Source organism: Entelurus aequoreus, linkage group LG06 (genome assembly GCF_033978785.1).
Source record: "Entelurus aequoreus isolate RoL-2023_Sb linkage group LG06, RoL_Eaeq_v1.1, whole genome shotgun sequence".
Lineage (NCBI taxonomy): Eukaryota > Metazoa > Chordata > Actinopteri > Syngnathiformes > Syngnathidae > Entelurus > Entelurus aequoreus.
This window is the reverse complement of record NC_084736.1, coordinates 11514908-11542021: the sequence shown is the minus strand read 5'-3', so window position 1 is coordinate 11542021 and position 27114 is coordinate 11514908. Positions and strand designations below refer to the sequence as shown.

The following is a 27114-nucleotide window of genomic DNA, read 5'->3' as shown; positions in this document are numbered from 1 at the left end:
CAATGAACATGATTGAAACAGATTCACGAACACAGATGTCCAGAATACTGTGGAATTATGAAATGAAAACAGAGCTTTTTCGTACCGGCTTCAATGTGGAAGGCATACCCGTGTTCGTCGGGCTACGTCACGCGCATACGTCATCCTCAGAGGCGTTTCGAACCGGAAGTTTAGCGGCAAATTTAAAATGTCACTTTATAAGTTAACCCGGCCGTATTGGCATGTGTTATAATGTTAAGATTTCATCATTGATATATAAACTATCAGACTGCGTGGTCGGTAGTAGTGGGTTTCAGTAGGCCTTTAAGATTTCATCATTGATATATAAACTATCAGACTGCGTGGTCGGTAGTAGTGGGTTTCAGTAGGCCTTTAAGTTTTACGGAGCAAAGGTCACCGCCTCTGTCTATGGTGCTGAGGACGAGCGCCATCGGATAGGGGCGGGGCATGGGCTGACGGTGAGACACAGCTGGCAGGTGATTAGATTTCACAGGTGGTACGTGTTAATCTAATCATCTGTTGTCTTTAACAGTAAGCGGCCGGGGAGCAGGAGGTTGAGAGAGGATACGGACGTGACTGAAAAGTCACATTCTACTGGAGAAAGACTCGGACAAAAATATATGCACATTATAGGCCTATTGAAATGCGATTTTCTTATTTAAACGGGGATAGCAGGTCCATTCTATGTGTCATACTTGATCATTTTGCGATATTGCCATATTTTTGCTGAAAGGATTTAGTAGAGAACATCGACGATAAAGTTCGCAACTTTTGGTCGCTGATAAAAAAGCCTTGCCTGTACCGGAAGTAGCGTGACGTCACAGGTTGTGGAGCGCCTCACATCTGCACATTGCTTACAATCATGGCCACCAGCAGCGAGAGCGATTCGGACCGAGAAAGCGACGATTTCCCCATTAATTTGAGCGAGGATGAAAGATTTGTGGATGAGGAAAGTGAGAGTGAAGGACTAGAGGGCAGTGGAAGCGATTCAGATAGGGAAGATGCTGGGAGAGGCGGGTGGGACCTGATATTCAGCTGGGATTGACTAAAACAGTAAATAAACACAAGACATATATATACTCTATTAGCCACAACACAAGCAGGCTTGTATTTAATATGCCACAAATTAATCCGTATAACAAACACCTCCCCCCTCCCGTCCATATAACCCGCCAATACAACTCAAACACCCGCACAACACACTCAATCCCACAGCCCAAAGTATCGTTTACCTCCGCAAAGTTCATACAGCACATATATTTCCTCAAAGTGCCCAAAGTTACGTACCTGACATGCACATAGCGGCACGCACGTACGGGCAAGCGATCAAATGTTTGGAAGCCGCAGCTGCGTACTCACGGTACCGCGTCTGTGTATCCAACTCAAAGTCCTCCTGGTAAGAGTCTCTGTTGTCCCAGTTCTCCACAGGCCAATGGTAAAGCTTGACTGTCATCTTTCGGTAATGTAAACAATGAAACACCGGGTACGTGTTTGTGTTGCTGCAGCCGGCCGCTAATACACCGCTTCCCACCTACAGCTTTCTTCTTTGCTGTCTCCATTGTTCATTGAACAAATTGCAAAAGATTCACCAACACTGATGTCCAAAATACTGTGGAATTTTGCGATGAAAACAGACGACTTAATAGCTGGCCACAATGCTGTCCCAAAATGTCCTCTACAAAACGTGACGTCACGCGCAGACTTCATCATACCGAGACGTTTTCAGCAGGATATTTCGCGGGAAGTTTAAAATTGCACTTTACTAATCTAACCCGGCCGTATTGGCATGTGTTGCAATGTTAAGATTTCATCATTGATATTTAAACTATCAGACTGCGTGGTCGGTAGTAGTGGCTTTCAGTAGGCCTTTAAAACTTTGTTAAAACTGCACGCTTGGCTCCTGTGCCGCGTCTACGGTGGAACTGCTAGGAAGCGACTTCCACATACGGTTTATTCGGAACATGCATACGATACAATGTGATGCATCGCACAATTCCACTTGTTTCATTACAGCACGTCTGAAAAGGAGTAGGAAGAAGCAGAGGTTATTTAATCCTACCCCTTTTCATACCATAGCAATTTTATCCAATTTCCTTGTTCTCTGTAACAGAACAGTGAACAGATAAATAATGAATAAATAATATACCATATTAAGCATACAAATATTAAATACATAAATGATCTTTGTCTCAATTAAAAAAAAAGGAAAAAAACGGGTTCAAGATGTTCATCATAATTCTTGTTCAGTGTACTTTGTGAACACTTGTAGTTTGAACGGTCTCTTCCACTGAATCATATTGGTGCTTTGTTTGATTTCTTTGGTTAATCCGTTCCATATTTTTGAGGCGGGCGGGGTTGTGGGGGCCGGGGTGTGTATAGTGTAGCGTCCCGGAAGTGTTAGTGCCGCAAGGGGTTCTGGGTATTTGTTCTGTTGTGTTTATGTTGTGTTAAGGTGCGGACGTTCTCCCGAAATGTGTTTGTCATTCTTGTTTGGTGTGGGTTCACAGTGTGGCGCATAGGGCTGGGAATCTTTGGGTGTCCCACGATTCGATTCAAAATCGATTCTTGGGGTCACGATTCGATTCAGAATCGATTTTTTTCAATTCAACACGATTCTCGATTAAAAAACGATTTTTTTTTATTTTTTTTTAATTTTTAATTATTTTTTTTTTTTTTTTTTTTTTTAAATGAAAACAATACACAACAATACCATAATAATGCAATACAATTTCAAAACAAAACCCGACCCAGCAACATTCAGAATAGCAATAAACAGAGCAATTGAGAGCAATTGAGAGGAGACACAAACATGACACGGAACAATCTAAAAGTAGTGAGACAAAAATGAATATTATCAACAACAGTATCAATATTAGTAACAATTTCAACATAGCAGTGATTAAAAATCCCTCATTGATATTATCATTACAAACATTAATAAAAAAAATGAACAATAGTGTCACGGTGGCTTACACTTGCATCGCATCTCATAAACTAAATGTCTAATGATAATGTCAATGAGGGATTTTTAATCACTGCTATGTTGAAATTGTAACTAATATTGATACTGTTGTTGATAATATTCATTTTTGTTTCACTACTTTTGGTTTGTTCTGTGTCGTGTTTGTGTCTCCTCTCAATTGCTCTGTTTATTGCAGTTCTGAGTGTTGCTGGGTCTGGTTTGGTTTTGGAATTGGATTGCATTGTTATGGTATTGCTGTGTATTGTTTTGTTGGATTGATTAATTAAAAAAAAAAAAAAAAAAAAAAATATATATTTTTTTTTTAAATCGATTTTTTAAAAATGAGAATCGATTCTGAATCGCACAACGTGAGAATCGCGATTTGAATTTGAATCGATTTTTTCCCACACCCCTAGTGGCGCATATTTGTAACAGTGTTAAAGTTGTTTATACGGTGACCCTCAGTGTGGCCTGTATGGCTGTTGATCAAGTATGCCTTGCATTCTCTTATGAGTGTGTAAAAGCCGAATATATTATGTGACTGGGCCGGCACGCTGTTTGTATGGAGGAAAAACGGACGTGACGACAGGTTGTAGAGGACGCTAAAGGCAGTGCCTTTAAGGCACGCCCCCAATAGTGTTGTCCGGGTGGAAATTCGGGAGATTGGTTGCCCCGGGAGATTTTCGGGAGGGGCACTGAAATTCGGGAGTCTCCCGGGAAAATCGGGAGGTTGAAACCGATACCGATAATTTCCGATATTACATTTTAAAGCATTTATCAGCCGATATTATCGGACATCTCTACACTACAATGTTTAAGGGGTGCCGAACTCGTTTTCATTGAGGGCCACATCACAGTTATGGTTGCTCTCAGAGGGCCGCTTTTAACAATGAGTATAATATGAATATACAAGTATAAATAATACATTAACAATATATTTTTTTACATAAGCTGAAAAAAAAATATTTAAATTTTACTTTAAAAACTGGAAGCTCAGTCACCAGCATTTTACAGTAAAAGCAGTGGGGTTTTTTTACAGCATATAAACAAATGTAATAAATGGAATTGAATGGAAAAAAAATTACACTGTTTTTACTGTAAAATTCATGCAACAGAGCTGCTAGTTAGTTGTTTTTTTTAAACGTAAAATCTTGTTGTTTCAAAGTTTTTTTTTGTTAGTTTTTTAATGTTTTAGTGTATGGGAAAAAACAGTATCAAAGTTGATTTTACAATAAAAAACTCAGTCGGCGGAATTTAACCGTAAAATCTTTTGTCAATTTTACAGTCTACAATTTGATGGATAGTTTGTTTTGAAATCATAAGTCAAGCAGATATTTAAGTACAGTATTTATCTTTATTTTAACAAAAACATTTTTTGGGAATACATGATAATATAATATTTTGATTTTGATATTGCATTTTAAAAAAATATGCAATTGCATGCAGTACATTATTTTTAATGTCAAAAGGGAAATAAATATATTTACTAAGAAAAGATTAAGCATTTTATTAATGTAATTATTTCCAGGCTACATAAAATAATGTGGCGGGCCAGATTTGGCCCCCGGGCCTTGAGTTTGACACCTGTGCTTTATGAACACAAATATTCCACTCACAGAAGCCAGCCACTTACTAAAACCACTCCAATTTTTGGAAAAAAAGTGCCTCTGAAACCAAAATTCACAATGAAGTGCATGGTAAAGGATTTACACATTTTACTTTTTCTTGGGCAACTTGTTTACGAAAAGTGTTCAGACAAGAAAGGTAACTTCTTTTTACACTTTTGTGTCGGTTAAGCTTAATAAGGGCCTTATTCTCCCATTTGCACTCAAGTGTTTTTCGTCACACTCTACAGCTGAATATCAACAGTGCGTGTGTCTTATTTACACTTAATTGTACATTTGTGTTTGTGTATAGTATAATGGACACAGTTAATTTGCATTATTTCCTATGAATGTATTGGACTTCCTGCACTGCATGATTATTATTATTATCCTTATTGTTATTATTGAAAGGGGCAGACATACCGCTGGGTTTGCTGCGAGACAGGTGGAGGATGAAAGGCTGCACGCTCTTGCCGGCCGCCGTGGCGTTGGGCCTCCCTGGCCAGCAGAAGTCGCTGAGGGGGGCCACAGCCTCGCCGGCGAAGTCGTTGGTGGAGAGCCAGTCGTAGTCCATCACAGTGAAGGTCAAACAGGCGAATCTGTGTCGGTACTGCTCGGGGCTCACGTGGCTGCAGAACAGTTTCACAGCACAACTATATATACAGTAGGTCTATTATTGCAATACCACATGCTATATCACATTTATGGTGTACAAACCCCACTGCATCACACTTGGAGATGTTCCTAATATTTTGTTATCTTTATTAAGATATATTAAACAGTCACAGGGCAGCTCTACACCACTGCAAACTACAACTACATTGTGCATACTGTATACAAAAGGTACCGTACGCATATTTTTTTTTAAACATTTGCATTATTCATTTTGAACATGTCCTTATAATTTTGAATTGTTTTAAATATTGTAAATATCTTATAAATATATTTTTTGAATAAAATAATGAAAAGACACTGATTATCATAGAACTCTTGCATTATTAATATTTTTTTTTAAAGGCATTGTCAATTTAAAATTATTTTTAATACTGTAAATATGTTGTATAAATATATTTTTAGTAAAATTAAAAAAAATAAAACTTTAACATACAACTCATGCATTAATAATAAAAAAAATAGCATGTGTATTTTAATATCCTTTATATGTTTTATACTTAAAAAAAATAATGAAAATACTCCTTGAATATCATAGCACTCTTGCATTATTAATATTTTTGAAAATGGAATTGTTTATAATTTTTATTGTTTTATAAATATTATATATATATATTTTTAAATAAGATAATTAAGACACCTCAAATACCATCGGACTCTTGTATTGTTTAAAAAATAATAATATATACATATATTTATATATAGTGTATATAATATATATACATATACTCATATACATATATAATATGCATACATTCATATACATATAAACATATATATATACATACATAAACACATATATACACATACATACATATACACATATATACATACACATATACATATATATATATATATATACATATACAGTATTTATATATATACACATATATACACACATACATATGTGGATATATGTGTGTGTGTGTGTGTATATATATATATATATATATATATATATATATATATATATATATATATATATATATATATATATATATATATGTACACTACCGTTCAAAAGTTTGGGGTCACATTGAAATGTCCTTATTTTTGAAGGAAAAGCACTGTACTTTTCAATGAAGATAACTTTAAACTAGTCTTAACTTTAAAGAGATACACTCTATACATTGCTAATGTGGTAAATGACTATTCTAGCTGCAAATGTCTGGTTTTTGGTGCAATATCTACATAGGTGTATAGAGGCCCATTTCCAGCAACTATCACTCCAGTGTTCTAATGGTACAATGTGTTTTGCTCATTGGCTCAGAAGGCTAATTGATGATTAGAAAACCCTTGTGCAATCATGTTCACACATCTGAAAACAGTTTAGCTCGTTACAGAAGCTACAAAACTGACCTTCCTTTGAGCAGATTGAGTTTCTGGAGCATCACATTTGTGGGGTCAATTAAACGCTCAAAATGGCCAGAAAAAGAGAACTTTCATCTGAAACTCGACAGTCTATTCTTGTTCTTAGAAATGAAGGCTATTCCACAAAATTGTTTGGGTGACCCCAAACTTTTGAACGGTAGTGTATATATATGTACATATGTGTGTGTGTGTGTGTATATATACATGTGCGCGCATCATTTCGAAGTGGGTGGTGCTTCACTTCCGTGTTCAGATTACAGTTAAGGTGCAGTGATAACATAACATTTTTGTTACTGTGACTGCTTTAGTAAGTAAGATGACAGAAAAGCTCAACAGAAATGACAGACGGTCAGCAGGAAGTCAAAAGGAGACTTTTTTATTGCAAACAGTCGATCTGACATCAAAACGCGCTAGAAAACACTGAAAAAGTATACCTATCTGCGATTAATTTTGAGTTAAGTATGAACAAAATGCTATTAATCGCGATTAAGTATTTTATATGTTTGACAGCCTTAAGAAATATACACACACACACACACATATATACATACATATACATGTTTTTACAAAGAATATCTATAAAAAAAATTAAAAACAGAGTTTCATAAAATTCTTGTGTAAATTATTTAAAAAGTATTTTATATATATATATATATATATATATATATATATATATATATATATATATATATATATATATACACACACAATATTTAACACAAAAGTCCCATGAAGGTTTTTTTTTACCATACACACAAAACCTATTTAGCATTATTAAACTATATATTTTTAATCAATTATAATTAAGTGTTCTTACAAATGTTTGTATTTTATTTTATTTTTTAAATATATTTTGATATAGTATTTTACGAATATATGATTAGGGAAAAGAAAAGTTCTAGGAATGTTTTTATTGTATTAAATAGTATATCTTATATACATTCATTGTAAAAATAAATAAATAAATAAATAAAAAAGATATAAATAAATTATTATTATTTAAAAAGTATTTTATATATATATATATATATATATATATATATATATATATATATATATATATATATATATATATATATATATAAATAAATAAAAAAGATATAAATAAATTATTATTATTTAAAAAGTATTTTATATATATATATATATATATATGTATATATATATATATATATATATATATATATATATATATATATATATATATATATATATATATATATATATATATAAAATACTTTTTAAATAATAATAATTTATTTATATCTTTTTTATTTATTTATTTTTACAATGAATGTATATAAGATATACTATTTAATACAATAAAAACATTCCTAGAACTTTTCTTTTCCCTAATCATATATTCGTAAAATACTATATCAAAATATATTTAAAAAATAAAATAAAATACAAACATTTGTAAGAACACTTAATTATAATTGATAAAAAATATATAGTTTAATAATGCTAAATAGGTTTTGTGTGTACGGTAAAAAAAACCTTCATGGGACTTTTGTGTTAAATATTGTATATTTATATATATATATACATATATATATATATATATATATATATATATATATATATATATATATATATATATATATATATATATATATATATATATATATATTTATATGTATATATATATAAATATATATATAATTTATCTAAATATTAATACTGAATTCAACATAGTAGTTTTTGTACACGTTAGGTGTTTATAATCAAAAGAGGTTCGTCCTTTCCAGGGAGAACACATGGAGGAGATGAAGTTCTGAGTTAAAGAAGTTAGTGTACGTGTTCAAGTCCACATGCAGTGCGGACCTTTTAAATAAGAAGAACTCACAAGTAGAAGAGCTCGTCAAAGACGGGGTGGAGCGTCTTCAGCTTCACTTGCGTGCGTTGACTCTTGGCCAGAGGGAAGAGGTGGTGAGGACACAGCTCCACGATCACAAACGGGTCGCTTAGACCTAACGGACACAATCAGTGAAAATTAAAAATCCCCTACAAAATAACCTTTCAGATACGTGTTTACCGTTAGCGTCCAGCGCCATGATGTCGGCGGCGTGCAGAATCTCCACGGTCAGCCGCTGCTCGGGAGCGTCGTAGTAACATTTGACGCTGATACGACCGAAGCGTGTGTGTTTGAGAGTTTTCTGCAGAGACAAATGCATGTAGGCTACCACTATGCATCCCACCAGACATATTTAGGATTCTTCACATGCACGGGCGTAGATTGAGGTTTTCTAAAGTCTTTTCTTATCATTTGAAATGGCTGTCTCGTGTCGGCATAAGCGGTTGTTGCCATCACGGACAACCTTGCTTGCACATCTGAGAATGGGCGATAATTAAGATGTTTTTTGTTTTTTTTAAAATCTAAAATCATACAATTAGTAATGTGACTCATTCCGGGAAAAAATACAGAACAGGCCAAAAGTTTGGACACACCTCATTCACTACACGACTGATGGTCCCAAACCCATTGATAAAGCAAGAAATTCCACTGATCAACCCTGATAAGGCACACCTGTGAAGTCAAAACCATTTCGGGTGACTACCTCTTGAAGCTCATCGAGAGAATGCCAAGAGTGTGCGAAACAGTAATCAGAGCAAAGGGTGGCTTATTTGAAGAAACTAGAACAGTGGTTCTTAACCTGGGTTCGATCGAACCCTAGGGGTTCGGTGAGTCGGGCTCAGGAGGTCAAAACACACCCGACTCATCGTGTAAATAAAAACTTCTCCCTATCGGCGTATTACGGATACGTAATTTGTTGTGAGTTTATGCACTGTGTTGGTTTTGTTGTTTGAACAAGGTGATGTTCGTGCACGGTTCATTTTGTGCACCAGTAAAAAAACATGGTAACACTTTAGTATGGGGAACATATTCACTAGGGATGTCCGATAATGGCTTTTTGCCGATATCCGATATTCCGATATTGTCCAACTCTTTAATTACAGATACCGATATCAACCGATACCGATATCAACCGATATATGCAGTCGTGGAATTAACACATTATTATGCCTAATTTGGACAACCAGGTATGGTGAAGATAAGGTCCTTTTTAAAAAAATTAGTAAAATAAGATAAATGAATTAAAAACATTTTCTTGAATAAAAAAGAAAGTACAACAATATAAAAACAGTTACATAGAAACTAGTAATGAATGAAAATTAGTAAAATTAACTGTTAAAGGTTAGTACTATTAGTGGAGCAGCAGCACGCACAATCATGTGTGCTTACGGACTGTATCCCTTGCAGACTGTCTTGATATATATTGATATATAATGTAGGAACCAGAATATTAATAACAGAAAGAAACAACCCTTTTGTGTGAATGAGTGTAAATGGGGGAGGGAGTTTTTTTTGGGTTGGTGCACTAATTGTAAGTGTATCTTGTGTTTTTTATGTTGATTTAATAAAAAAAAAACAATAAAAAAAAACAAACGATACCGATAATAAAAAAACCGATACCGATAATTTCCGATATTACATTTTAACGCATATATCGGCCGATAATATCGGCAGGCCGATATTATCGGACATCTCTAATATTCACCATTAATTAGTTGCTTATTAACATGAAAATTAGTAACATACTGGCTCTTAATTAGTCATTATTTGGTACTTACACTGCAAAAACTGAAACCTAAGTAAGATTAAATATCTCAAATAAGGGTGATATTTGCTTATTTTCTGTCCGATAAGATAATTCTTCTCACTAAGCAGATTTTATGTTCGAGTGTTTTACTTGTTTTAAGGGTTTTGGTCCTAAATGATCTCAGTAAGATATTACAGCTTGTTGCTGAGATTTGACGACCTATATTGAGTAAGACATGCTTGAAACTAGAATATCAAGTGTTGCAAAGCTGTGTCATCAACACTCACGAGTATAAAACTACTTTTTCAAAGTAATAATTTCTTATTTCAAGCATGAAAAAATAAATCATGATGTAATGCATATCATTATGTCAAGATAATGGCACTAGCATTTACTTAATTTAAGACTATTTTTCAACATATTGAGCAAAAAGGTCTCTTTTTTTTTCTACCAAGAAAAGTGCACTTGTTATTAGTGAGAATATACTTATTTTTGAAGGTTTTTTTGTGTTCATTGAGGTAAGCTAATTTTACTTGTTTTGGAAAGTCTTGACAAGCCAAATTTTCTTGTTCTATTGGCAGATCATTTTGCTTAGTTCAAGTAAAATACCCCTCATTTTTTTATTAGTTTTTGAACCCTGACTATTTGCAGTGTGTTAATGCCTTATTCAGCATGGCCTTATTATAACCCTAATCATCTAACCCTGACCCTAACCCTCTAACCCTAACCCTAACCCTAACCAAATAACTCTAAATTAAGTCTTTGTTACTTATATGTTCCCCTAGTGTCCAAATAACTCTAAATTTAGTCTTTTGTTACTTAGAATATGTTCCCCTAGTGTCCAAATAACTCTAAATTAAGTCTTTTGTTACTTAGAATATGTTCCCCTAGTGTCCAAATAACTCTAAATTAAGTCTTTTGTTACTTAGAATATGTTCCCCTAGTGTCCAAATAACTCTAAATTAAGTCTTTGTTACTTAGAATATGTTCCCCTAGTGTCCAAATAACTCTAAATTAAGTCTTTTGTTACTTAGAATATGTTCCCCTAGTGTCCAAATAACTCTAAATTAAGTCTTTGTTACTTAGAATATGTTCCCCTAGTGTCCAAATAACTCTAAATTAAGTCTTTTGTTACTTAGAATATGTTCCCTTAGTGTCCAAATAACTCTAAATTTAGTCTTTGTTACTTAGAATATGTTCCCCTAGTGTCCAAATAACTCTAAATTAAGTCTTTTGTTACTTAGAATATGTTCCCCTAGTGTCCAAATAACTCTAAATTAAGTCTTTTGTTACTTAGAATATGTTCCCCTAGTGTCCAAATAACTCTAAATTAAGTCTTTGTTACTTGGAATATGTTCCCCTAGTGTCCAAATAACTCTAAATTAAGTCTTTTGTTACTTAGAATATGTTCCCCTAGTGTCCAAATAACTCTAAATTAAGTCTTTGTTACTTAGAATATGTTCCCCTAGTGTCCAAATAACTCTAAATTAAGTCTTTGTTACTTGGAATATGTTCCCCTAGTGTCCAAATAACTCTAAATTAAGTCTTTTGTTACTTAGAATATGTTCCCCTAGTGTCCAAATAACTCTATATTAAGTCTTTGTTACTTAGAATATGTTCCCCTAGTGTCCAAATAACTCTAAATTAAGTCTTTTGTTACATAGAATATGTTCCCCTAGTGTCCAAATAACTCTAAATTAAGTCTTTTGTTACTTAGAATATGTTCCCCTAGTGTCCAAATAACTCTAAATTAAGTCTTTGTTACTTAGAATATGTTCCCCTAGTGTCCAAATAACTCTAAATTAAGTCTTTGTTACTTAGAATATGTTCCCCTAGTGTCCAAATAACTCTAAATTAAGTCTTTTGTTACTTAGAATATGTTCCCCTAGTGTCCAAATAACTCTAAATTAAGTCTTTGTTACTTAGAATATGTTCCCCTAGTGTCCAAATAACTCTAAAATAAGTCTTTGTTACTTAGAATATGTTCCCCTAGTGTCCAAATAACTCTAAATTAAGTCTTTGTTACTTAGAATATGTTCCCCTAGTGTCCAAATAACTCTAAATTAAGTCTTTTGTTACTTAGAATATGTTCCCCTAGTGTCCAAATAACTCTAAAATAAGTCTTTGTTACTTAGAATATGTTCCCCTAGTGTCCAAATAACTCTAAATTAAGTCTTTTGTTACTTAGAATATGTTCCCCATACTAAAGTGTTACCAAAAACATATAATTTGTCTTGAAATTGAAAAAAAAACACAATTTTATTTTTCACTAAAGAAGGGTTCGGTAAATGCGCATAGGAAACTAATAGGGTTCGGTACCTCCAACAAGGTTAAGAACCACTGAACTAGAATATAAAACATGTTTTCAGTTATATCAATAATTATTGACATATCCCAGGCTCTAATTACATCACAGCAAATATTACACTTTGACATTTTTTTTGTGGGGAAAATATTGCATATTTTGTGTTTTTGCCATTAAAAATAGGGGTTTCTTTAATATAAAAACGTCATAAAACCTAGAGATAAAATGTAACTTCATGTCGACCGAAGTAAAGATCTACGCGTTGGAAAAAACCCCGAATATATGATTTATTTCTAACACTTTTATGACAGACGCATCCGGGTCCCGGCTGGCCATCAAAAAGCGACATCAGTGTGTAAAGGATATCACCACATGGGCTCAGGAACATTTCAGAAAACCACTCTCAGTAACTACAGTTTGTCGCTACATTTGTAAGTGCAAGTTAAAACTCTACTATGCAAAGCGAAAGCCATTTATCAACAACACCCAGAAACACCGCCGACTTCGCTGGGGCCGAGCTCATCTAAGATGGACTTATGCAAAGTGGAAAAGTGTTCTGTGGTCTGACGAGTCCACATTTCAAATTGTTTTTGGAAACTGTGGACGTTGTGTCCTCCGGACCAGAGAGGACAATAACCATCCAGACTGTTATAGGCGCAAAGTTGAAAAGCCAGCATGTGTGATGGTATGGGGGTGTATTAGTGCCCAAGACATGGGTAACTTACACATCTGTGAAGGCACCATTAATGCTGAAAGGTACATACAGGTTTTGGAGCAACATATGTTGCCATCCAAGCAACGTTATCATGGACGCTGTCAGAATAATTGTATCTAAGTTATCATAAAACTTTGTGTTACATTGAGTTCAGCTCGCCCTGCGAGAGGACAAAAGCTGTCTTTGATCCTACCAAGCAGAAGGCTTGTAAAACTCCACTTTGTACGATGGGAAGCGACATGAAGGCGTCGGTTTCTTTCTTCTATTGTAATCCACAGGAAGATTTTGTCTTTACCCGAGATCTACAAAGCGGAGAGGAGGCACGGCCTGACCACCCTCCAGGCACCTTTTCTTTGAACTGTTTTACGACCTTTTCTTTGAACTGTTTTGTAAACAAAGGCGATGGCTGTTTACGACCCCCCTCCCTTAGAAACAGCTGTTTCTGCTTATTTCAGCAAGACAATGCCAAGCCACATTCTGCACGTGTTACAACAGCGTGGCTTCGTAGTAAAAGAGTGCGGGTACTAGACTGGCCTGCCTGTAGTCCAGACCTGTCTCCCATTGAAAGTGTGTGGCGCAATATGAAGCCTAAAATACCACAACGTAGACCCCGTAAAATATGAGAAAAGATCAACCTTGTGTGTTTATTGGAGGACATTTAGACGTTAACTGGCTGTCCAATTTTGCACAGGTAAATGCACTATAGACGATATAATCCAATATTTGCTTTTTTTGCTGATATCCGACCGATATCTAATACCAGGGACACCCAGAATTTACCCACAAATCTGCTATAAAAAACACAATACAGCAACATGTCCACCGTAGTTTTCATTGATGCAGTTTGGTTCAAATGTATAGAAGAAAAGAGACAAACGTCGTGCGGTAGGATCGATGCCCGTCATGGCGGTCGGCGAGGCGGAACGCACCTGCAGGGAGATCTTCTCCAGGTAGTATTGTTCGATCAGCTCGAAGGAGGAACATTTGTTCAGCTTCAGCTCCTCCTCCAGCACCTGAAGCAGCGTGAAGACGAAGGAAGACATAAATGTTGTATTTCTTTGGAGCAGCAATGTTTTTATGTGCTATTTCTGCCACATATGATTATAAAAATAAAAGAAAAGAAAGGAGAGCTGTAGTTGCAGTGTGCCAATTAGTAGAATGGAATAATAAAGTATAAATAAAGGTAAAATAATATAACACTGTATTTTAAATGTCATACAGGCTAGTAGTGAACAATAAAATATGTTTAAAGTAAATATTTGTCTTGAACTAACATATATGAAATATAGTGTCTCCTATATTGTACTTTATGTTGTGAGAACCACCTTATTTAGTTAATAATAATGAAAATTCTGAATGAATTTTGCAAATACAAAATAAGAACAAAACATTGATTGCGTTTGAAACATTCATGAGTCGTTATTAAAATGGTTAATATATTATTCATGAAATAGATGAGTACAAAGGTTGTGATCCACTTACAAAAATATTCCATAGATTGTACTTACAAAACATGTGAAAAAAGTACACCAAACTGTTTCTCGTGTATTAAATATGAATACTGTACGTGTTGTGTATATTAATTGCACCTTTCAAATATTATGTTATTCTTACAGTATATCTTATTTTTCGGACAAACCTTAAAACATGATGAAGTATAAAAAACATATATACTGTATTAATTATATATATTTTCTCAATAAAGTAAACCTAACCATGTTATGGTTCTATGTATGAATACATATGATGAGTAATATTTACACGTTTAAAATATGCAATGTTTACATTATATTACTTAAAAAAAACAGTGTGAAAAAATTATAATATATTTGAAAGTAAACTAAATCGTTTTATTGTTCTGTGTATGAGTGGGTATCATAATTTACCGTATTTCCTTGAATAGCCGCAGGGGCGCTAATTAATTTAAAACCTCCTGTCACTCCGGCGTTTACCAGAAGCCTGCGGGATGGCCATGCATGCGCTAATTATTTTAAAACCTCTTCTCACTCCGGCGTTTACCAAAAGGAATGCGGTAAATTTAGGCGTGCGCTTTGAGTGTGATGTAAGCATACCGCTACCATCATGAAAAGCACATTTAATAAAAAAAAACGTTATTATGGTCTTACCTGTACTTATAAATGGAGACCATTTGCAGCTCCTTCTGACCAAAAGCATCGATAACTTGTTTATAGAAGTCTTCCTTATTTTCTTTCTTCAGTTTTAAAAGTCTCTCTGTCTCGATGGAGATATTCCTTTAATTATTACCTCCTGCTTCAATTGAAAGTTCAGTTTAGAAAACTGTTTTATTTTAGATACCGGTATGTAATCCTCCATGTTAAAAGTTCAGGCGAGAGGAAAAAAAAGACGATCTGTTGCTGCTTGTTGTCACTTCTTCTGCAGTACCGGTAGTCGCAAGAAGGATCACTAGCGCCCTCTACCACCAGGAGGCGGGAGTCATTTAATGACTCATATTTGACACACGCAGCTACGGTATATTAATAAAACATAGCTGCTTACTGTTCTTTTTAGCATACCGTACCGGTATTCAATAGCTTGGACCTTAAATCCTATTGAATAGCTCTTAATCTTTTTTCCTTTGTGCGATTGCAAACTACTGAAATCAGCTTCCCCCATTTTGAAAATGAGGACAGGTAAATCGTCACTCGTGACGTAACGAGTTTGACCCGGCGGAAGTTCTAGACATGTGCTAAATATTTTGCGAAACGAGTTTGACCCGGCGAAAATTCTAGACATGCGGTAATAAAATTAATATTTTGCGAAACGAATTTGATCCGGCGTTAATCCTGAACCGGCGATAAGGCCTAGCATGCGTTAATTATTTTGCGAAACGAGTTTGACCCGGCAGTAATTCTAGACGTGCGAATACTATATTCCCTGCGCCAATTCAAGGAAATACGGTATGAGTAATAATTACACATTTTAAATATAGTGTCATTCTTATTGTATATTTAATTTTCTTTTTTGGAAAAAATCCTAAAAGAATCTTGTAGTGCAAAAAAAAAAATCTATCCACTTTTTACTGCTTATCCCTCTAGGGACAAGAGGCCCTTATGGCAGTTAAAGGCCTACTGAAATGATTTTTTTAAATTTAAACGGGGATAGCAGATCCTTTTAATGTGTCATACTTAAACATTTTGCGATATTGCCATATTTTTGCTGAAAGGATTTAGTAGAGAACGACGACGATAAAGTTCGCAACGTTTGGTCTCTGATTAAAAAAAAGCCTTGCCTGTACCGGAAGTAGCGTGACGTCACAGGAGGAAGGACTGCTCACATTTTCCCATTGTTTTCAATGCAGCGAGAGAGATTCGGGCCGAGAAAGCGACGATTACCCCATTAATTTGAGCGAGGATGAAAGATTTGTGGATGAGGAACGTGAGAGTGAAGGACTAGCGTGCAGTGCAGGACGTATCTTTTTTCGGTCTGACCGTAACTTAGGTACAAGGGTTCATTGGATTCCACACGCTCTCCTTTTTCTATTGTGGATCACGGATTTGTATTTCAAACCACCTCGGATACTATATCCTCTTGAAAATGAGAGTCGAGAACGCGAAATGGACATTCACAGTGACTTTTATCTCCACGACAATACATCGGCGAAGCTCTTTAGCTACGGAGCTAACGTGATAGCATCGGGCTTAAATGCAGATAGAAACAAAATAAATAAACCCCTGACTGGAAGGATAGACAGAAAATCAACAATACTATTAAACCATGGACATGTAACTACACGGTTAATGCTTTCCAGGCTGGCGAAGCTTAACAATGCTGTTGCTAACGACGCCATTGAAGCTAACATAGCAACGGGACCTCACAGAGCTATGCCAAAAACACTAGCTATCCACCTACGCCAGCCAGCCCTCATCTTCTCATCAACACCCGTGCTCACCTGCGTTCCAGCGATCAACAGAGCGACGAAAGACTTCACCCGATCATAGATGCGGTCGGCGGCCTGGAGACGGAGGAAGTCAAGGTGAGGTCGCCGGCTAGCGCGTCTGCTATCCATCTCAAAGTCCTCCTGGTTGTGTTGCTGTAGTCCGCCGCTAATACACAGATCCCACCTACAACTTTCTTCTTTGCAGTCTCCATTGTTCATTAAACAAATTGCAAAAGATTCACCAACACAGATGTCCAGAATACTGTGGAATTTTGAGATGAAAACAGAGCTTTTTGTATTGGATTTAATGGGGCCGAATACTTCCGTTTCAACGATTGACGTCACACGCATACGTCATCATACATAGACGTTTTCAACCGGAAGTTTAGCGGGAAATTTAAAATTGGGTTTTAAATTTCCGTTTCAGTAGGCCTTTAAAGGCCTACTGAAAGCCACTACTACCGACCACGCAGTCTGATAGTTTATATATCAATGATGAAATCTTAACATTGCAACACATGCCAATACGGCCGGGTTAACTTATAAAGTGCAATTTTAAATTTCCCGCTAAACTTCCGGTTGAAAAACTCCTTTGGATATGACGTATGCGCGTGACGTCACGACGGCAACGGAAGTATTCGTACCCTATGTGTCACCATACAAAAAGCTCTGTTTTCATCGAAAAATTCCACAGTATTCTGGACATCTGTGTTGGTGAATCTTTTGCAATTTGTTTAGTGAACAATGGAGACTGCAAAGAAGAAAGTTGTAGGTGGAATCGGTGTATTAGCTGCGGACTACAGCAACACAACCAGGAAGACAGAGATGGATAGCAGACGCGTTAGCCGCCGAACTCACCTTAACTTCCTCCGTCTCGCCGACCGCATCTGTGATCGGGTGAAGTCCTTCGTCGCACCGTCGATCACTGGAACGCAGGTGAGCACGGGTGTTGATGAGCAGATGAGGGCTGGCTGGCATAGGTGGATAGCTAATGTTTTTAGCATAGCTCTGTGAGGTCCGGTTGATAAGTTAGCTTCAATGGCGTCGTTAGCAACACAGCATTGTTAAGCTTCGCCAAGCTGGAAATTATTAACTGTGTAGTTACATGTTCATGGTTTAATAGTATTGTTGATCTCCTGTCTATCCTTCCAGTCAGGGGTTTATTTATTTTGTTTCTATCTGCATTGGAGCCAGATGCTATCACGTTAGCTCAGTAGCTAAAGAGCTTCGCTGATGTATTGTCGTGGAGATAAAAGTCACTGTGAATGTCCATTTCGCGTTCTCGACTCTCATTTTCAAGAGGATATAGTATCCGAGGTGGTTTAAAAAACAAATCAGTGATCCACAATAGAAAAAGGAGAAAGTGTGGAATCCAATGAGCCAGCTTGTACCTAAGTTACGGTCAGAGCGAAAAAAGATACACACTGCACTGCCTCTCTAGTTCTTCACTCTAACGTTCCTCATCCACAAATCTTTCATCCTCGCTCAAATTAATGGGGTAATCGTCGCTTTCTCGGTCCGAATCTCTCTCGCTCCATTGTAAACAACGGGGAATTGTGAGGAATCCTACCTCATGTGACGTCACGCTACTTCCGGTATAGGCAAGGCTTTTTTTTTTATCAGCGACCAAAAGTTGCAAACTTTAGCGTCATTGTTCAATACTAAATCCTTTCAGCAAAAATATGGCAATATCGCGAAATGATCAAGTATGACACATAGAATGGATTTGCTATCCCCGTTTGAATAAAAAAATGTCATTTCAGTAGGCCTTTAAGTAAAGGAGATTATTCTTATGGTTGATGTCATTTTGCATGTTTTTCTACATGATTCAGCCTCCGCATAAACAAATGTCCTCGCGCTGACGGACTATTATGAATCCACATTACAGATACGGTAGTTGTGTACAAGCTGTGTGTTAAATGACCTTGTAGTCGCCACTCTTCATGTCTTCCAGGGACAAACCCTTTCCGTTGTCATGGAGGAACTGCAGCAGCGTCTGCATCACAGACAGACAAGTCGAAAAAGCACATTAACCCTTTAGAGTCCCGGGTAGGATTTATTGGCTTGACATACTTTTGAGTTTACCTTAAAAAAACGGGTTATCTTGTCTTATTATAGTACAACCTCGGGTGTGTGACTACAGTTTTTTTTTTTTCCCATTTTGACATATGCACCAATTGAGTCAAGAACGACCTCAAACCTGGTGAAAATGACTGATCCTAACTCTGGTTTTAAATGAGCGCCATTGAAATGCAGCGTGATTGCGTCATCAGGCTGCATCTGCGTAGACCTCTGAGAGTTAAAGAGCAACACTTTTATACGAGAGGCTTTTATTATTCTTGTCTGGCGGGCTTTTGTGCGCGACATGGGAATAATCCCAGGCAAGAAACCACGTCACCACTGACCTCCACTGTGTATTGGAAGCGGTTGTAGAACTCCACCTGAATGCCTCGGTTCTCGGTCACCGAGTCCAGGATCATGCGCACCAGGAGCTCCCACAGACTCTGCAGAACTCTGGAACGAGTCGACAACACCAAAATTTAAAAAAAAACCGCACAACGTAATACCTACGAGAGGGTGTCAATCAAAAACGCAGCATTATTGTTTTTATAGAAAACTAAGAATTGTTTATGCTGCTGGTTACGATACTGATCATTCAATAATGAGATCGGCCGATACCAATTACATGTACAAAACCCAAAACCAGTGAAGTTGGCACGTTGTGTAATTCGTAAATAAAAACAGAATACAATGATTTGCAAATCCTTTTCAACTTATATTCAATTTAATTGACTGCAAAGACAAGATATTTAATGTTCGAAATGCCATCACAGATGCTGGCTTTTGAACTTTGCGCCTATAACAATAGTTATTTTCCTCTTTGGTCCGAAAACAATTTGAAATGTAGACTCGCCAGACCGCAGAACACTTTTCCGCTTTGCATCAGTCCATCTTAGATGGGTTCGGGCCCAGCGAAGCCGGCTGCGTTTCTGGGTGTTGTTGATAAATGGCTTTTGTTTTGCATATTAGAGTTTAAACTTGCACTTACAGATGTACACTGCAAAAATTCAGTGTTGAAAAACAAGAAAAAAATTTTACAAAAATCTGGGGTATTTTATTTGAACTAAGCAAAATTATCTGCCAAGAGAACAAGAAAATTCGGCTTGTCAAGACTTTCCAAAACAAGTAAAATTAGCTAACCTCAATCAACCCAAAAATACCTTAAAATAAGTATATTCTCACTAATAACAAGTGCACTTTTCTTGGTAGAAAAAAAAGAGACCTTTTGCTCAATATGTTGAAAAATATTCTTAAATTAAGTAAATGCTAGTGCCATTATTTTCGCATAATGATATGCGCTCGGCATTACATTTCTTGAAGCCAGCAAACTTATACTAAAAACTAATTAATTGTTCTTAATGGAAAGGCAACAAGGCAACCACTTGTTAGTCTCGGGGTCTCCTAGCCGCTCGGGCAAATCATATGGTCTAAAAATGCATTTTTCCATCGATAACATGACATCATCGCGTCAAGTGCGTGCTCTTTCAGTCAATTAGTGCGCATATATACAGCCCGGCCCCCAGCCAAAATGTTTTTAATTGTAATTTTGAGGAATTTATCTGAATGTGCATGAACTATTTCTGTTCAAAATTGTTTGAAATGTCAAATGTTAAATGTTTAAATATTAACTGTCAGTTCACTGTACTGTGCCAACTGTACTACTATATGAATAGGTGTTTTCTATTGTTTCATTGGAAATAAAACAGCAAAGTCCATTTGGCTGTCATCTGTTTTAATTATGAGACACAATTGTGTCAAAATCGTGATTTTTTTTTTTCATGCTTGAAATAAGAAATTATTACTTTAAAAAAGTAGTTTTATACTTGTGAGTGTTGATGACACAGTTTTGCAACATTTGATATTCTAGTTTCAAGCATGTTTTACTCAATATAGGTCGTCAAATCTCAGCAACAAGCTGTAATATCTTACTGAGATCATTTAGGAGCACAACCCTTAAAACAAGTAAAACACTCTAACATAAAATCTGCTTAGTGAGAAGAAATGTCTTATTAGACAGGAAATAAGCAAATATCAGCCTTATTTGAGATGTTTAATCTTACTTAGATTTCAGTTTTTGCAGTGCAGCGACCAACTGTAGTTACTGACAGTGGTTTTCTGAAGTGTTCCTGAGGCCATGTGGCGATATCCTTTACACACTGATGTCGGTTTTTGATGCAGTACCGACTGAGGGATCGTGGGTCACGGTACACCGTACAACTCTAGAGCGGACTAAGCCAAACTACCTTCTCGGTAATGTTGCAATTTTTTAATGCCAAAGAAATTCACTCAAAAACGCTCCAACGTTAGTTAAGTAAGGCTCCACTTTTCCAAAAATGTGCCAGCTTGATGCTAATATACATTGGTTTTGCTATTGACATGCTACCGATTAGCATTAGTGATTTTACATGGCGATTTCAACACCCCCAAATGTGTTAGTGAAAACAACAACTAAGATGCGCATTACAATTAAACAGCAGGTGCGTAATAAGTACAATACTTACTAACGAGTAATTTAATTGAAAAAAATTCTGAGTATGGATTTTGTAATTTAAGGAAATGGTGATTATGTGTCCACTAAACTTATAAGAATGCTTTTGAAAATACTTAGTTTGTAGTAACGTTTTGGCTCCAAATGAATTGATCTAACTCGAATGTACACGTATTTGTTGAAATATAGCAATATTTGTGGATCAAAGTTTTTGCAATACATTTAACAGTGTATGTTGAAATATGTAAAGACATTGTTTAAGATGTTATAGCGTTCACAAAATCGTATTTAAACTTTTTTCTAAAAAAAAAAAAAATATTTCATCAGTTAAATTTGTTAAACAACATCTTGTTCATTAATAAGGCTTAGTGGCCACATGCGTGGACAGCACCTTTTAGCTCTTATTTCCAAAATTGTGTACACTACTGAATTGGGGTCTTATGGCCACTTATGTGGACACTTATACTGCCATCTGGTGGTGTCAGAAGAGTATAACATACAATGGAATTTGGGGAAAAAAAGTGTAAAAATAAGAATTAGCATGTCACTAAACATGAAGTACACATTTGTGTACTTATGGACTAAGTACATCATATCAAAATATGATTCTTAGTTTTTATTCTAATTAGGGTCCAATAAGCCCAAATAGCAAAGAGAAATTAAAAAAAGCATGTAAACAAACAGCTTGGGCCTTAAGAGGCTATAGCGGACATTTCCCCAACTCCTTGAAAAATTTAAGTTTTAAAGAGAAAAACAATCCTTAGTTCATAATTCATGCATATAAGGCAAAATATACACCTTTTTTTTTAAGGCAATTGCAAAATCTACATGAAGTTAAATAGAAAAAGAAGGTAATTACCGAGCCAGGTTGTCTTTGACCAGCGTGTCAGTGAGGATGACCATGGTGTCCTGAAGGTACTTCATGAGCGGGGCCACAGCCTGACAATGACACACAAACACAAAAGTATTACGCAGCGTCATTTTAAACACGATGTGCTTTAGCTGCCTGGAGACGTACGTCGTCATTGTTGATGGAGTCTGGGGACAAGCTGATGTGTTGGATGTACCGTCTCAGCTCAGGCAGCATCTGGACACAAGTCGTGCAAATAAACATAACAATAATATCATGTTTGTTTGGTTTTTTAGCTTAGTAGACCTCAGTAAATGTGCACATTTTGAACCCTAGGAACTCAAATGTTACTATGGGGTAAATAATGAGTAAACATAACCACTGATGTATAGTTGACAGGTTAAAAGTGCATAAGAAAATGGACAGTTTTTATAGCAATATGACTCTTTAAATAGACAAAAGTCAGCAGAGTCCCATCCATGCTGTACACAGCTTGGATGGTTCTCAAAACTGCCTGTAACTCCTACTAGGAATGTCAGAGAGACATGAAACAAAAACCTCTATGTAGGTCTCACTTAGACCTAGATTTCATACACTGACATCCTTCAGCAAAAATCAACAGGAAGTTTGCAATTCCCCCTTCAAGACAAAAGTTTTGTAAAAACAGTCACTTTTGCCTCTTTCAGCTATAATTTGACCCCCTTAACATGCTTCAAAACTCACCAAACTGGACACACACATCAGGACTGGCAAAAAATTGCGATCTAATAAAAAACCCAACCCCAAAACTCAAAATTGCGCTCTAGCGCCCCCTAGGAAGAAAACACAGACAAAACTGCTCCTAGGAAGAAAACACAGACACAACTGCCTGTAACTTCCAGTAGGAATGTCAGAGAGACATGAAACAAAAACCTCTATGTAGGTCTCACTTAGACCTAGATTTCATACACTGACATCCTTCAGCAAAAATCAACAGGGAGTTTGCAATTCCCCCTTCAAAACAAAAGTTTTGTAAAAACAGTCACTTTTGCCTCTTTGAGCTATAATTTGACCCCCTTAACATGCTTCAAAACTCACCAAACTGGACACACACATCAGGACTGGCAAAAATTGCGATCTAATAAAAAACCCAACCCCAAAACTCAAAAACACAGACAAAGCTGTTCTTAGGAAGAAAACACAGACAAAACTGCCTGTAACTTCCAGTAGGAATGTCGTAGAGACATGAAAAAAAAATCCTCTATGTAGGTCTCACTTAGACCTACATTTCATATGTTGACAACCCCCAGCAAAAATCAACAGGAAGTTTGCAATTCCCCCTTCAAAACAAAAGTTTTGTAAAAACAGTCACTTTTGCCTCTTTGAGCTATAATTTGACCCCCTTAACATGCTTCAAAACTCACCAAACTGGACACACACATCAGGACTGGCAAAAATTGCGATCTAATAAAAAAACCCAACCCCAAAACTCAAAATTGCACTCTAGCGCCCCCTAGGAAGAAAACACAGACAAAACTGCTCCTAGGAACAAAACACAGACAAAACTGCCTGTAACTTCCAGTAGGAATGTCAGAGAGACATGAAACAAACACCTCTATGTAGGTCTCACTTAGACCTAGATTTCATACACTGACATCCTTCAGCAAAAATCAACAGGAAGTTTGCAATTCCCCCTTCAAAACAAAAGTTTTGTAAAAACAGTCACTTTTGCCTCTTTGAGCTATAATTTGACCCCCTTAACATGCTTCAAAACTCACCAAACTGGACACACACATCAGGACTGGCAAAAATTGCGATCTAATAAAAAACCCAACCCCAAAACTCAAAATTGCGCTCTAGCGCCCCCTAGGAAGAAAACACAGACAAAACTGCTCCTAAGAAGAAAACACAGACAAAACTGCCTGTAACTTCCAGTAGGAATGTCGTAGAGACATGAAACAAAAACCTCTATAAAGGTCTCACTTAGACCTACATTTCATATGTTGACAACCCCCAGCAAAAATCAACAGGAAGTTTGCAGTTCCCCCTTCAAAACAAAAGTTTTGTAAAAACAGTCACTTTTGCCTCTTTGAGCTATAATTTGACCCCCTTAACATGCTTCAAAACTCACCAAACTAGACACACACATCAGGACTGGCAAAAATTGCGATCTAATAAAAAAAAACAACAACCCCAAAACTCAAAATTGCACTCTAGCGCCCCCTAGGAAGAAAACACAGACAAAACTGCTCCTAGGAAGAAAACACAGACAAAACTGCCTGTAACTTCCAGTAGGAATGTCGTAGAGACATGAAACAAAAACCTCTATAAAGGTCTCACTTAGACCTACATTTCATATGTTGACAACCCCCAGCAAAAATCAACAGGAAGTTTGCAGTTCCCCCTTCAAAACAAAAGTTTTGTAAAAACAGTCACTTTTGCCTCTTTGAGCTATAATTTGACCCCCTTAACATGCTTCAAAACTCACCAAACTAGACACACACATCAGGACTGGCAAAAATTGCGATCTAATAAAAAAAAAAACCAACCCCAAAACTCAAAATTGCGCTCTAGCGCCCCCTAGGAAGAAAACACAGACAAAACTGCTCCTAGGAAGAAAACACAGACAAAACTGCCTGTAACTTCCAGTAGGAATGTCGTAGAGACATGAAAAAAAAATCCTCTATGTAGGTCTCACTTAGACCTACATTTCATATGTTGACAACCCCCAGCAAAAATCAACAGGAAGTTTGCAATTCCCCCTTCAAAACAAAAGTTTTGTAAAAACAGTCACTTTTGCCTCTTTGAGCTATAATTTGACCCCCTTAACATGCTTCAAAACTCACCAAACTGGACACACACATCAGGACTGGCAAAAATTGCGATCTAATAAAAAAACCCAACCCCAAAACTCAAAATTGCACTCTAGCGCCCCCTAGGAAGAAAACACAGACAAAACTGCTCCTAGGAACAAAACACAGACAAAACTGCCTGTAACTTCCAGTAGGAATGTCAGAGAGACATGAAACAAACACCTCTATGTAGGTCTCACTTAGACCTAGATTTCATACACTGACATCCTTCAGCAAAAATCAACAGGAAGTTTGCAGTTCCCCCTTCAAAACAAAAGTTTTGTAAAAACAGTCACTTTTGCCTCTTTGAGCTATAATTTGACCCCCTTAACATGCTTCAAAACTCACCAAACTGGACACACACATCAGGACTGGCAAAAATTGCGATCTAATAAAAAACCCAACCCCAAAACTCAAAATTGCGCTCTAGCGCCCCCTAGGAAGAAAACACAGACAAAACTGCTCCTAAGAAGAAAACACAGACAAAACTGCCTGTAACTTCCAGTAGGAATGTCGTAGAGACATGAAACAAAAACCTCTATAAAGGTCTCACTTAGACCTACATTTCATATGTTGACAACCCCCAGCAAAAATCAACAGGAAGTTTGCAGTTCCCCCTTCAAAACAAAAGTTTTGTAAAAACAGTCACTTTTGCCTCTTTGAGCTATAATTTGACCCCCTTAACATGCTTCAAAACTCACCAAACTAGACACACACATCAGGACTGGCAAAAATTGCGATCTAATAAAAAAAAAAAACAACCCCAAAACTCAAAATTGCGCTCTAGCGCCCCCTAGGAAGAAAACACAGACAAAACTGCTCCTAGGAAGAAAACACAGACAAAACTGCCTGTAACTTCCAGTAGGAATGTCGTAGAGACATGAAAAAAAAACCTCTATGTAGGTCTCACTTAGACCTACATTTCATATATTGACAACCCCCAGCAAAAATCAACAGGAAGTTTGCAATTCCCCCTTCAAAACAAAAGTTTTGTAAAAACAGTCACTTTTGCCTCTTTGAGCTATAATTTGACCCCCTTAACATGCTTCAAAACTCACCAAACTGGACACACACATCAGGACTGGCAAAAATTGCGATCTAATAAAAAAACCCAACCCCAAAACTCAAAATTGCGCTCTAGCGCCCCCTAGGATGAAAACACAGACAAAACTGCCCCTGGGAAGAAAACAGACAAAACCGCCTGTAACTTCCAGTAGGAATGTCGTAGAGACATGAAACAAAAACCTCTATGTAGCTCTCACTTAGACCTACATTTCATATCTTGACAACCCCCAGCAAAAATCAACAGGAAGTTTGCAATTCCCCCTTCAAAACAAAGGTTTTGTAAAAACAGTCACTTTTGCCTCTTTGAGCTATAATTTGACCCCCTTAACATGCTTCAAAACTCACCAAACTAGACACACACATCAGGACTGGCAAAAATTGCGATCTAATAAAAAAAAATCCAACCCCAAAACTCAAAATTGCGCTCTAGCGCCGCCTAGGAAGAAAACACAGACAAAACTGCTCCTAGGAAGAAAACACAGACACAACTGCCTGTAACTTCCAGTAGGAATGTCAGAGAGACATGAAACAAAAACCTCTATGTAGGTCTCACTTAGACCTAGATTTCATACACTGACATCCTTCAGCAAAAATCAACAGGAAGTTTGCAATTCCCCCTTCAAGACAAAAGTTTTGTAAAAACAGTCACTTTTGCCTCTTTGAGCTATAATTTGACCCCCTTAACAT

At 36.5% G+C, this 27114-nt stretch overlaps 1 protein-coding gene across 3 annotated transcripts in view; it reads right to left on the bottom strand.

Annotated features, from left to right (window-relative positions):
• The window catches only part of baiap3 (BAI1 associated protein 3), a 160174-nt gene that overhangs the window by 6572 nt on the left and 126488 nt on the right, over positions 1-27114 (bottom strand). For all 3 annotated transcript variants that reach the window (XM_062049979.1, XM_062049982.1, XM_062049980.1), the window contains exons 26-33: positions 22700-22768; positions 22541-22620; positions 19538-19646; positions 19057-19128; positions 14164-14247; positions 8648-8768; positions 8459-8582; positions 4990-5195 (exon numbers count right to left, since the gene is read on the bottom strand). In XM_062049979.1, the coding sequence (XP_061905963.1) occupies positions 4990-5195; positions 8459-8582; positions 8648-8768; positions 14164-14247; positions 19057-19128; positions 19538-19646; positions 22541-22620; positions 22700-22768 (865 nt within the window). The remainder of the gene's footprint in view (positions 1-4989; positions 5196-8458; positions 8583-8647; positions 8769-14163; positions 14248-19056; positions 19129-19537; positions 19647-22540; positions 22621-22699; positions 22769-27114) is intronic.